The sequence below is a fragment of the Myotis lucifugus genome, unplaced genomic scaffold (assembly GCF_000147115.1).
Source record: "Myotis lucifugus unplaced genomic scaffold, Myoluc2.0 scaffold_171, whole genome shotgun sequence".
Taxonomy (NCBI): Eukaryota; Metazoa; Chordata; class Mammalia; order Chiroptera; family Vespertilionidae; genus Myotis; species Myotis lucifugus.
Window position 1 is genome coordinate 1,738,743 of NW_005871219.1, and position 15,734 is coordinate 1,754,476.

At 40.0% G+C, this 15,734-nt stretch overlaps 1 protein-coding gene across 1 annotated transcript in view; it reads left to right on the forward strand.

Annotated features, from left to right (window-relative positions):
- Positions 1 to 1,268: 1,268 nt before the first annotated feature.
- MDFIC (MyoD family inhibitor domain containing) overlaps positions 1,269 to 15,734 on the forward strand; it is an 87,928-nt gene continuing 73,462 nt past the window's right edge. Inside the window, exon 1 of the mRNA XM_014462163.2 lies at positions 1,269 to 1,518. Within this exon, the coding sequence (XP_014317649.1) occupies positions 1,269 to 1,518 (250 nt within the window). The remainder of the gene's footprint in view (positions 1,519 to 15,734) is intronic.

Genomic DNA, 15,734 nt, shown 5'->3' on the forward strand with positions numbered 1-15,734 from the left:
ACCCTGTGAATTGTTCTGCTTCCATCAAGCAGGTTCCAAATAGTCCAGGCTCCTAGACAAGTTTTCAGAAGAGTGAAGGCACTTTTATACATATCACTTCTGAAATCTCTAAATAACAAATAATGAAAAGCATTTGTTTGTCATAGGTCATTAGGCAAAATGTCATTGTCTTATAGGAGTATCGTCCGAGTAACTATCCTCAGAAACTTCAAAGGCCGTGTTTTTCAGATTTAACTGAAAGTTTGGTTGCACCGACTCTTTAAAAGTTAAAAAAAAAAAATGGTTCTTCTCAACGAACTGGAATTAATTACAATTTCTTTTTTTTAAGGAAATGATATCGCTGGGCTATTTAATGAAACACCTAGAAAGATGCATCCAATGTACATTTTCTTCAATTTTGATAACATTACTGTGATTCCTCTCTTGTCCTAGAAATTCAAAAAAATGACTTAGTTCTAGCTTTAAACAAATGAATTGCACATTTTACGCAATTCAATAAAGAGCAAAAGTTATCTGAATGTATTATTTAAACACTTTATATCTGCATATTACTTTATTCTCTCCTTGTCTCATCAGATGAAGCTACAATCAGAAAGTCTCCTTTATAGGTGGAGCCTTGATCTGCTATTTACTTCCAATCACAAGCCTCTCTGGCCACACAGAAGTGAGCAGCCCAGGCATTGGGCCTGAGATGGGCCTGGCGTCCTCAACCTCGCCTCCGGCCTGGATGCCTCCAGTGCATTCATGCAACTGCAACTGGTTTTACCAGATCCAGAAACCAGTTTGACCCAAATAAACAAAGAACAGAATAAAGGGAGTTTCGGAGTTACAGATCAAGAGATTGTACAATGAGACTCTGTAACTCTGATTATACAGCTAGGGGTCAAGGTGACACAACAACCATACTTTATTCCACCCAAGTTTTATTCCCCTCCCCCAGTTTCCAGTTTCTACGTCCCTCATGGCATTCCCAGAACTTCAGCTGTCCTGGGGCTGTGCTGGGAAGAGTAGTTGGGAGACTGGGGGTGGGATGGCTGGGGTGGGGTGTGGGGTGTAAAGGGGTGGGGTGTGGGGTGTAAAGGAGTGGGGGGAACTACTCAGGAGCAGCCAGGGCCCGCGGATCCAGCCCTTTCCCTAACCTGCGGAGGAACCGCGCTCTGCCCTGGCGTCGGCCTCCTGACCCAGACGGAGTGGGGCGCAAGGAGCGCGCAGCCGGCCGGGTCGGGGCCGCGGGCCAAGAGCCCCGGGCCTCCCTCGGTCCGGATGTGATGAAAGGCGGCCGACGAGGAAGCGCTGGGGAGGCCGGCGTGGAGGACGGGGGAAAGGCGGGCGCCGAGGGACCGGGAGCCGCGGGGAGGCGGGGCCGGAGCCCGGGGCAGCCCCGGCCCGTGGCCGCTCCGCCCCCACCGCCAGGCCCCCGGGGCGAGCTGCGAGCTCGGCCGGAGCCTCGCCAACTTTTCCGGGCGGAAGAGGAGGAGAAACGGGCTGGGACCGAGTTGTGGGTGGGAGGATGCCGAGGTAGGTGGTGGTGGTCTCCCGGGCCCGGCGGGGAGGGCTTGGTCCTTCCCCTGGAGTTTCTCCTAAGTCCACTCCCCTCTCCCCGGGGCTCCCCCTTCCCCCCTCCCAGCCCCCCAGCAACTTCCTGAGACGGCGCTGCGGTCAGCTGGCCGGCGATCCGCACTTCTCCTGGTTTCAAATCAAAACTTCCCGGGTGGGGTCCGGGGGAGGGGAGCGGGGTGTGTGCGGGGCGGCGCGCGTTTCTGCAGCGGCTCCTTTCCCTCCAGGAGCAGCCCGGTCCCTGCGCCCGGCGGGGCGGCCAGCTAGGCAGCCGTCGGCGGAGCGGCCCATGTCCGACGCCGGCGAAGCCCTGGGTCCGGGGCCCCCGACCGGGGGCCGAAGCTGGCGAAGGGCCGCCTGAGGGCCCCCGTCCCGGGGTGAGTGCGCGCTCGCAAGTTGCAAGCCTCCTTGTTGTTGTTGCTTTTTACAGTGTGTTCCCCGCCTGTATGAGTGGGGTGTGCGTGTGTGTGTGTGTGTGTGTGTGTGTGTGTGTGTGTGGGGACGGGGCGCGGCGAGGGCATATGCCGCGCTTGGCAAGTTGTGCACTTCTGCACGGTGTTAGGTGCGCAGGGCAAGTTCTCCGGGATTCCTGCCCCAGACCAGCTCCGGATGAGAGGGCGGGATCCCTGGTCCCTCCACTCCCCCTTCTTTGGCTGCGGAGCGCAGGATGGCCGGATTGCTTCTTTCTTAAGCTTCTGCGTTGAGGGGCCCTCGAAGGTGTGAGAGTTCTCCCCGCGTCTCTCCAGTTCTCATGTCCTCATCAGCTCCAGGCCTCCTGCGCGCTCTGCACAAGCATGCTTCCCCTCATCTTGCTGCTTCTTGGGGCCCCTCTGCACCTGGGTTTATACTCCAGGTTTCTGTGACCAGTCACTTGGGAATGGCTCATGCATACGTTTTCAATAACTTGTGTTTGAAAATAAATATTCTTTAAAGACACACTTTCCAGGAATGAAATAGGTCCTCTGTTCTTAGGAAGCGTTAACACGTACAGACGATCTGAGAAAAAAACTCTTGTTTCTGAGAAGCCTCCATAACAAGCTTGTAAACAGGCCAGGTTGTCTTTCTGTTCTTCAAGGTAACAACAGGTTTTCATAGGCGACCACGAAAGAGCAAGGACCTTACTCCTCCTGATGTCTTTTCATCTTAGGGTGGTTCTTATGTAAAGATTTTTGATATTGACACGAACTCAATAACTTTCCAGAGCTCATAAACCTACTTTATACTCTTGACTTTAAGACTGTCTGATACCTCCCTCCCCCCAACAGTAATGGAGTGGGGTCTTTGGCATATTATTTTAAAGGCAGCAGAAATTGGTAAAGAAGTGAATGTTGAACCTTCAGTAGGTAAGAGCAGAAAACATCTATGGCTGAGTCAAAATGTTCTGGCATTCAGGGTGTTATATTGAATTATGTTTATCATGTTTTTCTTTTTTTTTTTGCTTCTAAACAGGAAGTCATTTTTTCTAAACAGATAAAATATGAGAAGATGAGAGAACTAGAATGGAACACCAGTTTTCCAGAAGCAACCCCTGTTTTAGACGTTATATCGCCAACACAATCATTTTCCTGCCCTTAGGCAGGTCCCCTGTAGTCAGAGACTCATTGATGGGCTTTTTATGTTCACAGTTCAGCTGTTAATCACTATTGTTAAATAATGCTTACTTATGTCAAAAATCAGGATCAAACACTAGAAAAACGATTGATTTGGGATTTTTTTTTTGATGTTTACCATGTCCAACTTTAATAGTAGGCATTTTAAAAATCACCTAAAAGACCTGCCAGTGATACTTGATGTAATTGTGCAGACATAATGCTGTAAGGTATCACATGATCTGACCTTAAGAAGCAGGCATCTAGAATGGTCTGAAGAATAATGTTAGCTTCATACAACACACACAGTATCAGTGTGGAAACTCTTGGGTTAGATTTTAACTGAAAATTGGCTTAACTTAAGCAACAAAATTGCTTTTTAAATTAGTTTTACTTTGAATCACAGCATCCTTTTAAATAACTATGAATTTAATTGTAAATAGAAGGTAAAGTTGATTTTTAAAAAAAAATAAAATGATCAGGATCTTGTTAAAATACTGGGTCTCAGGCAGATTTCATAAGGTGTACTGAAAGAAAAAAAATTTGTTGAAGAGAGTGGGTAGGGACAAAGCTGCAAGATGTAGGCTTTCCTGGCTAGGTTGATTTTACTGGTAAGCACACTGGGGAAGAAGGCTTACTAGCAGGCAACTCAACTCTTTAGCCCTTCCTCGAATTCTTTTCCTCATGTCCTTGAATTTTTTATCTTTTCTGAAGAATAGCTTAATAATTCTCTGGTAGGATGTGACTGCTTAGTTAATTGAAATTAATTTTAAAATGATATATTAAAATCAGTGAGAAAAATTGAATGTTTTAGAAAACACAATGTCTTTTGCAAAGTTAAATACATGTATGAAGACATGATATTATGACCTATGCATATGAACTCTATACTACTGACCAAAGATAGAGAACGGTAAAGTTGAAGGTAATTTTAGGGGGTTCTCTACTCTGAACTCCCCCTCAACTCTAGAATTCCTTTTTACACTCTTTTAGGTGGTTAGTTAGAAACCTACAGTGTAGTGCAATCTACATGGAAAAAAAGGGGACATCAGTAATACCTTCAACAGTAGCATTATATGAAGGTTTTCCTTATTGCGAGCATAGCTCTGTCTCTTTAAAATATCTACCCTTTCACTGTGATTCTGCGAGCAGAATTCTATTGCTTTGAAAACATTAAAAATATTTTCTATGAATTTTGAAAATTGTTACAGAGCAAGGACATAAGCTCATATACTCCAGTCTGTAAGAGGGAACCAGGATGGGTATCAGAAGATAGGGAGCAGTGGGGATTGTGGGCCCCTGAAGAGCACAGGGGCCAGGAGGAGATACTTTTCACCTCCAGCTCATCTTTGTCATTTGGGTTAATATTTCTCCGCAATAAGCCAGTCAGAGGAAGACAAGTATCACATGATCTCATCCTATGTGGAATCTAAAGCACAAAATAAACTGATGAACAAAATAGATTCAGAAACAGAAGCAAGGAAAAGACTGTGGAATCTCAGAGGGAAGATGGGTGTGAAGAGATTAACCAAGTAACTTATTTACATATATGCATAACTCATGGACATAGACAATGGGGTTGTGAAGACTTGGGGCAGGGGGTGGTGAGGGCTAGAAGGGGTCAATGGGGGAAAAAAGGGACATCTGTAACACTTTCAATGATAAAGATAAAATAATTTTCAGTGTTCCACAAGATACCAGGAATATGGATTTTTATGTATCATATCTCCCTTTTTAAGAGTTGGCAACTAATTAAATACAATTATTGTCCAAGCCAAACAAAACAACCACACCTGCAGGCTGGAAACGGCCTCTAAGCAGCTGATTTGTGATCTCTGTTATAGAAAATAAAAAGTAAAGGTACAATTTCAAACCATTTCCCTATTTGTGACTAACTGCTGAAAGATTGATTTGATCCATCTTATGCAAAATCTCTGTCTTAAGTATCTTGATAGGTGAAGGACAATCTGGGTCAAATTTATTTGTGTTTTAAGAGAGAATGGATCTTGTAAACATGGTTCATCCAATTGTCATTTTTATTGTTTTGGATTAAGCATCTTAAAATTCATTTTACTATCAACATTGAAAATATAAGTAGTTGTTTTATTGGTGCTATAGTTACTAGAATCCCAATAGTTGAAAAGAGCCTTTTACTAGTAATTAAGTGCTTCATTCATAAATTTGCAACTTGTAAGTAGAAGGTTCTTTAGAAATAATTTAGTTTAACTGGCTCACTCTTTGGAAGGGATGCCCGGAGAATTTAAGTGACTTGCCCAAGGTCTCATACACAGTCATTAGAAACCAGGGTGGAAGCACAAATTGTAAAGTATATTATATGTCATGGTGATAAATGTGGTTGAAGCAGAGAATCAATACAACTTTTCCCTACAGATGGATGAATTAAAGATAATGGGGTTTGGATACTGTGAATCACTTGAGCCTGTTCCCATCCCGGCACACCCCACCCCCACCTCATTGCATTTGTCAAGACTTAAGACTTGGGCTGGAGTGCTGGGATATACTTTAATGTGATAATGTGTGATTTAATGCACTCTTCTCTCCCGGGAGAGTCCTCTGAGATTATTAGGCGGACTTTTCATAGCAGGATGCAAAATGCCAGTGAAGTTAATTAAAAATAATTTAAAATAGAAGCTAGGGAGAAAATCTTCAAGGTGAAATTACATGAGAAGAGATTTGACTCAGGAGCATAGCTGAGTTGTCAGGAGTTTATAGTGGCTAATCAGATTTGCTTTATGAGAAGCCTGTTTATTTCACTGTATCCGAAGTATGCTTATAATATCTTTATTCTTCTACTTTTTGTCATATTATTTTATCCTTTCGATGAAGGGTGGTATTTCTCAAAGTGTGTATTGTTTGGGTAACTTCTGTCTCTGGTTCTCAATTGGGGAAGATTATGCCCTCTAGGAGACAATTTTCAAAGACTGGAGACAGGTTTTGTGGTCACAACCGGGAATGGGGTGGGTGATCCTGGCATCTGGTGGGCAGAGGACAGGGATAATGCTAAACATCTCACAATGCACAGACAGGACAGCCCCTCACAGCAAAGAATGATCTGGCCCAGAATGTCAATAGTGTTGAGATACTATCCTAATCTCAAGGCCACTGGCATTATTGTCTCCGAATTTCCTGGTGGAAGACTCAATAATCTGCATTTTTTTACAAGTTGCAGGTGCTCTTTATTTCTAGTTGATAATCATTGTTTTAGAGGCTTTTATTTGTAGAAATAGATAGATTTTTAAAAAGTATTCTTTTAATGGAAAAACTTCAAAAAACTCTTAAAAAGTTCCCTTTTCAAGTTCCAGACTTTAAATCATATTACTCCATGTACATATATATTTCCTATTTGTGTTCCAGCACTTTCATCACATACTCTAATTAAAAAATAGTTCTGAGAATTCATCCTCAAAAGATTTTATTTTCAAAATTATATGTACTGAATATGAACATATTTTGAACATTAGCAAAAAAGACATAAATAAAAATTTAAAAGGATGAGATAAAAATAAGTAGGTAAATAGATTTGTTACTACTTTCTTCTACCACCTCAGTAGATATTCTTGTCCTGCCACCCGATACATCTCTTTGATGATTCCAGTTTTATGGAATAATAAGGAAATAAATCCCTAATTTGCACATGAGTTGTTGTCATTTGTGAGTTGGAATTTTGGAACCCGAACTATCTTTTCTCATAGAAACGTAGTGATAAATTATATTCAGTTCCATTATAAATCTCAAAAGATTGTTGGAATTAAATTTTATTTAGTTTTATTTGTTTATAATGACAAATCATAGAGATGATTATACTGGCAAACAAATATAAATAACCAAAAATAAAACTAGGTTGAATAGAAACTGTTTTGAAACACTTTTGAATATAGGAGCTTGAGCAAGGACAGGCTTAATTAGAAAACTACAGAAACTTGTCTAGATTTGGAAGATAATTTAGGGGCATTTTCAAGCACCTTAGAATTTATACTCCCAATTCCTTTTTTTGTCTAGAGGAACTAACGTGTATTTTATAAGTAGAGTTACAGAACTGTAAGGCTTATCAGCTAGGCATATGTACTTTCCTTTTGCTAAGAAAAAGAATCACATGGGTAAGAAGAGGATGTAGCTGGGAAAAAAAACACACACAAAAACAAAAACAAAACCAAACCTAAGAGGGGAAGGTGGGAGGGAGGAAGGAAGTGATTAAAGAAGATGCCTTTAAATTTAAGACAGTGTTTGGAAAGGTTAAACTGTTTGAGCTGAGAACCATGGAAAAAAGTTCTAGGGGATAGCATGATATGATCTGATCTGGTGGCTAGCATGTTAAGGAAAGAGATGATTGGGTAAAATCTTGAGTTAGGTAGGTAGTACTACTAACCTTGAAACAGGTCCTAATACATATTTGTTGAATAAATGATTGGGTAAATAGAGGGTTTGATTGCTGTCCAGAACAAGTGTGAGTCAGGGCAGCAAAAGGCAATGAAAAGGAACAGTTTTGGGGCCAGGGTGAAGGATGGGAATAGGAAAAGTATTTATATGTGTGTTTGTAACTCAGGGCACTTGTATAGAGGTTTAATTTAATATTGATTTGCATCTCTATCATATCCTTTTTGTTTCACTTTACATTGTTGATTTCTACCCTACTGAAATGCTCTATAAATGTTCAGGATCTATCTATCTATCTATCATCTGTCATCATCTATCATTTTTCTAGAGAGAGAGGGAAAATGAAGGGGGAGAGAGAATGAATGAACCCTGATATAAGACACGTACCCAGAGAATCAGATTGACGAATGAAATCTGGCACTTGCAGGATGATGGGAGAAATACATATATTCACACATACCTATAATACAGATAGACTGATGGTGCTCTAATAGAGGCACAAAGAAAGTGTGATGGCAGAACATGGGAGAGAAAGCATCTCTAGCTGGGGCATTTGGAAAAACCTCAAGGAAATGTTAGTTTGAGTTTGACCAAGAAGCATGGCCATAGGACTCAGCTCTGTGGAGGGGGTAATTAAAAGCAAGGCTTGGAGGGGATTATTACAGAATGCTAAATACTTCACTAAGAAGTTGTATGGACTGTGTGAAGGAACAGAGAATGAGGTAAAGCTGTAAAGATAGGTTAAAGTCATTTTGGGGATAGTCCTGATTTCCCTGTTGAGGAGTTTGTATATTCTTTCCCTAGGCCCTTAAAAGTTCTTGAAAATGGGAAGGACAGAACCAACATGGGGCTTTTAAGAAAATAAATCGGATAGCAATTCAAAGGATGATTTTGGAGGGAGATGCAAGAGTGAAGGCAGTGGTTATTCAGGGGGAGGTTATAATGCCCTGAACAGTTCTCCCAGTGGGACTGGAATTGAAAAACCAGATTTAAGAACAGTAGCAAAAGTAGGAGCTCTACCTAGCTGTGAGAGCCTGAGAGGGTATTGATCTTTACTTATCCATCTTTCAATTTCCTTAAACTGATCACAGTATCCAAATCATATTGAATTGAGTTGATATGGTTGGGCAAATTATTTAATATGGGAGATGGTGAAAAGGCAGAAATTTAAGGTCATCTGTAGGTTTACTTTTCAGCTTGAGTGGAAATGTAGGAATAGCTGTTGAGTCTTCTTTGATCATTTTGGTTCCACAGAACTTAACCTAGCCATGATAAGAGGAGGCCATTGAAAAAGGGAATTTGTAACTAGGAGAGTGGTGAGGGTCAAGATCAAAAGAGTTCATCGCCAGGTAGCTGATGGATTCCCACAAGAGTGAAAGAGAGGACTGAGGTCCATATTTGGGGGAATGACTATACCTTAGGGAGGAGAAGGAAAAGAATACAGAAGAAGAGTCTATTAGGATTGGTCACAGAAGCACTGGATGTTTAGTGGTCATGGAAGATGAGAGAGTTGTGGTGTTTTAAAGAAGAAACAAAGTGTATAGAGGGCTTCTTTTGGATGCATGGATTTTGAGCATGCTCATCACACATTAATAGAAAGAAAGCCAGGGATAGAGAGAGATTAAAGGTGGAAGTGCATGGAGTGGAGCGGTGGCTCGGTAGATGTTTTTAAGTGAGAGTAGAATTCTGGGAAGGAATGAGATGAAGAGACCATTCTTAGGAAAGTTGGCAATGTTCCCCTTTGAAATGGGGATGAGAGAAAAGTCTGAGTGATAATCTAGAGAAAATTAGATATGAAAAAGAATATTTAAGGGGATTAGGGTGAGTCAAGGAACTTGAGATGTGTAGAAAAGGGATTCAATCTGGGGCAAACAAGGCTGCTCAGTTACACTGAGGGCTTAGCTAAGAATGAGTGGCATGAATTTTTAGTGGACATGATCAGTACAGTTGATTGCCTCTCAGCAAGGAGCACGCAGGAGCTTAGGAATGGAAGAAAATAGAATGGAGTTTTATTTTTATTTTTTTAAAATATATTTCTATATTGATTTCAGAGAGGAAGGGAGAAGGAGAGAGAGATGGAAACATCAATGATGAGAGAGAATCATTGATTGGCTGCCTCCTGCACGCCCCCTACTGGGGATCAGCCCTCAACCCACACATGTGCCCTTGGCCGGAATTGAACCTGGGACCCCTTAGTCTGCAGGCTGACGCTCTATCCACTGAGCCAAGTCGGCTAGGGCAATAGAATGGAGTTTTAAAGTTTGTGCAGGGTTGGAGGTTGGCAAGGTGGTAGCAGTGGGGAGGAGGGACCAAGGGAGGAGGATCATGCATGTGTGGGAAGAGTGCGCATGTGCTTAACTGACCTTGTGTTCAGGCTGCTTGGGAAGCCAAAGAAACCACAAGTGCTGTGGGTTAAGGTTTCTGGCCAGCAACAATCATGCCTTGCTGGCCTTGTCTGGTTAGTTCACATTCAAGGATTTAATATATATAATTGAGTGACCTTTACAGGGCTCCTGGGGAAGCTGTGGAATTTTTGGGTGTGTAAGGGACTTGCCTGTTTCTTTCAACCTTATTTCCTGGATTTTGTTGAAGTGATTTCATGGAAAGGTCTAATAACAGTGTGCAATTATTTTAGTAGCTTTGTAATTTTTAAAAAACACTTTGTATTGATTTTAGAGAGAGAGGAAAGGGGGAGGGAGAGAGAGAGAGAAATATCTATGTGAGCGAGAAACATCAACTGATTGCCTCCTGCACATACCCCGACTAGGGATCGAAACCTCAACCTGGGTATGTGCCCTGACTGGGAATGGAGCCTGTGACTTTTAGGTACATGGGATGATGCTCAACCAACTGAACCATTCTGGCCAGAGCAGTAGCATTGTATTTTTATGATAATAAAGGATTAGAGAAAATTATGGAAACATAAATTGACACAATCTAAAATTATGCCATTGGCAAATGGAAAATTACTAGAACAACAACAAAAAAAGAGAAAAAACAACCAAGTTGTCTTTCTGAGTTGACTGTAATTATTCTACTTTGTAAAGGCAGGGGACATGATTTTTATGTGGTTTTTTTTCCAAAAGTCTATGTTCAGTTTGTATTAAAGGAGCACGGATTCAGCACTGACTAAATTCTAAGTGTGGACAGTTTAACTTGGGTGACTCGTTTAATCAGGATTAAAGATGCTGCACCTTGTCCTGTGTCTTGATCAGATGATGCTTATGCACCAGTGTTTTGGATGCTTCTCTCTCTCTCTCTCTCTCTCTCTCTCTCTCTCTCTCTCTCTCTCTCTCTCTCTCCTTTTGCTCCCTGTCTCTCTCTTTGTTCCCTCTCTGACCCCTTTGCATTAACACTTTACTGAAGTTACTTAAACTTTTCCTATATATTTTTTAACAGTGTACATACCCTGAGGTAAGCTTTCAGCCTTAAGTTTTGAAGTTGAGTCATATTTTCTAGATTATAAATCTAATTACTTAGGGTTCGCTAAGTAGAAACTATGAGGAGTTATTTTAACATTAATTTCCTTTGTGGTTTCTACTTGCAGTATACTTCTGTTTTCAGATTCACACCCACGTGTTCTGAAGTAAGATGATTCATATGCATGTGCTTTTTTTTGTGTCTGATTTTTTAGTTGTTTCAGAAATAGAGTCTGAGATAATTTTTCATGCTAGCACATATAATTTATTATCAACACATTCATTTGAAGGAGAAACCCTGTCAACAACTATTTTTGTGTGTGCCTACAATGTACAAAGTCTTTTGAAGATTAAAAATGTTTAATACATAGTTTTGCCCACAAGGAATTTATAAACTAGATGAGAGAGCGGATGAGGTATAAATATGAACCAAATTAAATTGCAGTCCCTTCTCTAAGTATCAATTCACTATTACCACAAGAACCATATGAGAGATTAGTTTATGGCCAGTTGCCAGCTGACTGGTAGAACATGGAGCGTATAAACTTAGAGCTTGAGAGAGACCCAGGATGGCAAAAAGAAGTTGGTTTTTGTCTGGGTTGGGCTTCTAGTGTTCCCAGCTGAAGAGTACGCAGTTGTAAGTGTTTTTGGTTGGGATGATGCAGAGTTGAGCACTAACATGAAGGCAGGCAGGTGACAGGCCCTCTGTGGTAGGTGGCAGAGTGCCAAGGAACCAGCTTCCTCTAATCACCTTTTCTATTCCAAGACGTAGCCCTTCTGTTTTTTCATGGTGGGTCAGCCCTTGATCTTTTGGGTCTCCATGAACACAGACCTTATTTCTTATTTCTTCCATCACCCAAGAAACTTGTAGGTTTTTAGTAGGGTTTTCTGAGGGTTTGTACTATTTACCTCTTACTGAACTATAAGATGAAATGATAGAGTATGAGAAAGGTATAGGAGTTGCCACATTAACCTATGTAGAATGTCAGAATAAACTATATTGGTTTTTCAAAAATATGCAAAATACTTGAGCTCAATCTTTGTGTAGGAGAGTGTTTGTGGTTGGAGGAGAACAGGAGTGAAACATTTTTAGTGGGTATGGAAAAGGAAGTACAGATTTGAGAAAAATCAAGAAGTTGTAACTAGCAGGATGTCGTGCTTGATTATGTTAGGGCAGGGGAAATAAGGGGGAAATAGAGTTAAAAATGATTCGGTGAATACCATTGATCAAGATAGACCAAGATACAGACCACAGTTGGAGAAACCGGCAGAGACTGAAGAGAAGTGGAGATGAATTTTAGGAAATGTTGATTTTGATTTGCTAAAGACACATTCATGTAGAGTTAGAACGTTAAATCTTTAGGTCGGGACAGGAATCAGGGCTAGGGTCATGGATCTACAAGTTATTCCCATGGAGGTAGCGGAACCAGATCACTGAACCGGAGAAGACAGCGTCCCAGAGCGATGATCCAGAAGGCAAGAGGCTGGGTTAGCGAGTTAATGAGGGGCTTCCAGGTTTGGACCTTAGAAAAATGACCGGGAAAGGCACATCCCCTGACTTCTAATCCATATTCATAATTCTGAAGTCTAAGAAATACATTTCAATATACTTCTAATTCTCTTATTGTTACCTTATTTGATAAGATTCAAATTGCACCTTTGAAATGCCTTTATAGATGAACCCCCTTTGGTTCACTTTTGATTTCCTTTGTCCTTCATTCTTATTAACTAGAGGGAAAGAAAGTGATCTTGGTAAAGTCACTTGATATAACTGAGAGGTAACAATAGTTTTAAAAATTGCGGCACTTAAAGCAGTGATCTACAGAAGAATGTGTGGTGTCATTTTAAAAAGGGGAAGATGGCCGAGTCCTCAGTTTCTTTCCGTAATAGAGTTCAGTGGCTGCAAAGTCAGGGAACTGCCATAGATATGGCAGCTGGATTTCAGCAAGCATTAAGGAGACTCTCATGATAGCTCTCTAGACAAGGGCGATAAGACTGTCATGCCCGTAAGAGTGAATAGAATGTGAAGGCTCTGAGAAACCATTGATCTAATTGAGGGTATTTAACAAAGAGAAGATAAAGACAAAACCAGGAGAACTTTTCTCATGTGAGACTGTCACACAGAGGGAAGATTAGACTTCACTTTGAATTGCAAAGAGCAAAATATGGTGAATCAGTGAAAATTATAGGGAAGTAGATTTTACATGATTGTGAAGAAAGTCTTTAAAAAATTAAGTATTCCCAACTGGAATAAACTGTCTCTGAGGCTGTTTTCCTGTCCCTGGAAGTATTTATCATTACTCTCCTTGGCTTATTCTGGGGCATGTTGGATGTTGAATGTTTTTATCTGAATTCGTGTTATCAGAGAACTTGATGAGCCCATGAAACTCCAAATTCCACGAGTCTGTGTTTGGTTTTAGCATGAGTGTACTTGGTAGAAAGAGCACAACTGAACCTGTAATTGAGAAGGCAGGGGTTTAATATGCCTCAGGGTCAGTCACCCTGAAAAGATACTTTGAAGATAAGAACTTTAGATTTAGATGTAAAAGGTGCAGGGGATTAAGATAACTGACGTAATGTGTCCTGGTCCCCAGTGTCAGCCTGCTGTCATTTAGCCTTCCCACTACTTTTTTGAAGTGGAAAGTGCCTAATTCCTCCCTTCCCTCATTGATTTAGAGCCCTCGTTTATTGAGATATTACTTAAACAAATACTGCATTTTGTACCTGTCATATTCATTTTCCATTGCATATGCATGTAATTTTGTAATTGTTTTTCACTTTGCTGTATATATAACCCACTCCTTTTTAACCACTCCCAACCTGTAAACTAGTTGAATCCAAGTCATTTTTTTTATTCTTTTGGATCTAAACCCACCATAATATTTTATTTATTTGTTTATTTTTTAAAATTCTCACCTGAAGATATGTTTTTTATTGATTTTAGAGGGAGGGAGGAAGAGAGAGACATAGATATGAAAGAGAAATATTGATCGGTTGCCTTCAATACATATTGGACATGGGGTGGATTGAACCTGGATTTCCTGACCAGGAATCAAACCTGTGACCTTTTGGTGTATGTGTAAGGGACAATGCTCCAGCCAACTGAACCACACTGGCCAGGGCTCTAACAGCTTTTAAAAGCATAAGAAGCCCTTTGAAGGAATGCATTTTAGATTCTGCTGTCTTATTTTTCAAAATATTGGTAATAACAATTCATTGATGAAATTACATTGATCTAAACATTTAATTCATTTAAAAACATTTATAGTATGTCTGTGATAGAATAACTTTCTTACATTTATAAAATTATGACAGCTCATTCAGCTGTTCAGACTGTTTTGATTAACTCAACATGTTTTTTGGACAATAAGATTTTAATCTTTTTTAGAACATTAGACAAAGCAGGTAGGTTTTCTTAAAGGTCATTTGTCTTGAGGGACTTTTTATTTATTTTTTGGTCAGTGAAAAAGTAAAATTCCAGTGCCTCAGGTCTTCCTGAATGCTGCCTTATCTTTGGTTTTTTAAAGGTTACATTTGGGAAGCATTTGTAGATGTCCACATTGTTCTGAGCCTCTGGGAAATACAGACCCAGAGTTTTTACAAAACGTTTCCCAGATATTTTGATCTCAGATTGCCTGAGATTTCATAAACCAGAATACACATAGATCATCTGAAATAATGTCATTTGAATGGAAGAGTAAAAATGAAATTGTTTAAAGAAGTGGTTCTCAACCTTCCTAATGCCGCGACCCTTTAATACAGTTCCTCATGTTGTGGTGACCCCCAACCATAAAATTATTTTCGTTGCTACTTCATAACTGTAATGTTGTTACTGTTATGAATCGTAATGTAAATATCTGATATGCAGGATGTATTTTCATTGTTACAAATTGAACATAATTAAAGCATAGTGATTAATCACAAAAACAATATGTAATTATATATGTGTTTTCCGATGGTCTTAGGCGACCCCTGTTAAAGTTGCTTTAAACCAACTTTGTTTACAGATAAAAGAGATGTGAATATATATTGCATAACAAGATTATACATACTATATAGATAGCAAATTAATCTGTCCTAAGTTATCATCAGCTATTTAATTGAAGTAGATGAGATCTAACATGCAAAAGGCCCAAAAGGTAAGCAAAGAGAAAGCTGTGTATAGTCCTTTCTATAAGAAATAAAGGTATTTTACACTGATTATATTTTATGAGGTTTTATAAGATTTTATAAGGCTATCTGTTAAGCGCTGTCATTTATATTAGTCTTTCAGGAAGTAAGCATATAAAGTAAGGATAACAATAGAAAATGTACTTGATGGCTAGTTTTTGCATTTACACATTCCTTTGCCTAGCTTAGTAAAATATTTGAGGTGGCTTATAAGACTACATTTAAAAACAGGTTAAAACAGGAAAATGAAAATATAGGTAGCCTAGGAGATTGAAACTGAGGGAAAATCAAAATGTACAAACTTAGACTATAGGGTCAAAACCACTTATTCAATTTTGTCTGTAAATTTGAGTCAAAATGAAGTGTTTTCTTTAATATGGTTTTCATTGTCCATAAGGAAAAAAATAATATACAGCTTCTTGGAGGAAGCCGGTGTTTTCCTTATATTCAGTCTGGAAACAGATTTCTTCTATGGTTTTTCACTTAAGGATTATGGAATAGACATTGTCCTCAACCGCTTCTCCCTGACGAATTTATAGTAGGATTTAAAAAGGTGCTTATTGCAATAACACTTAGTAATAGCAAGTGTGAGCCAAGCCTTTAT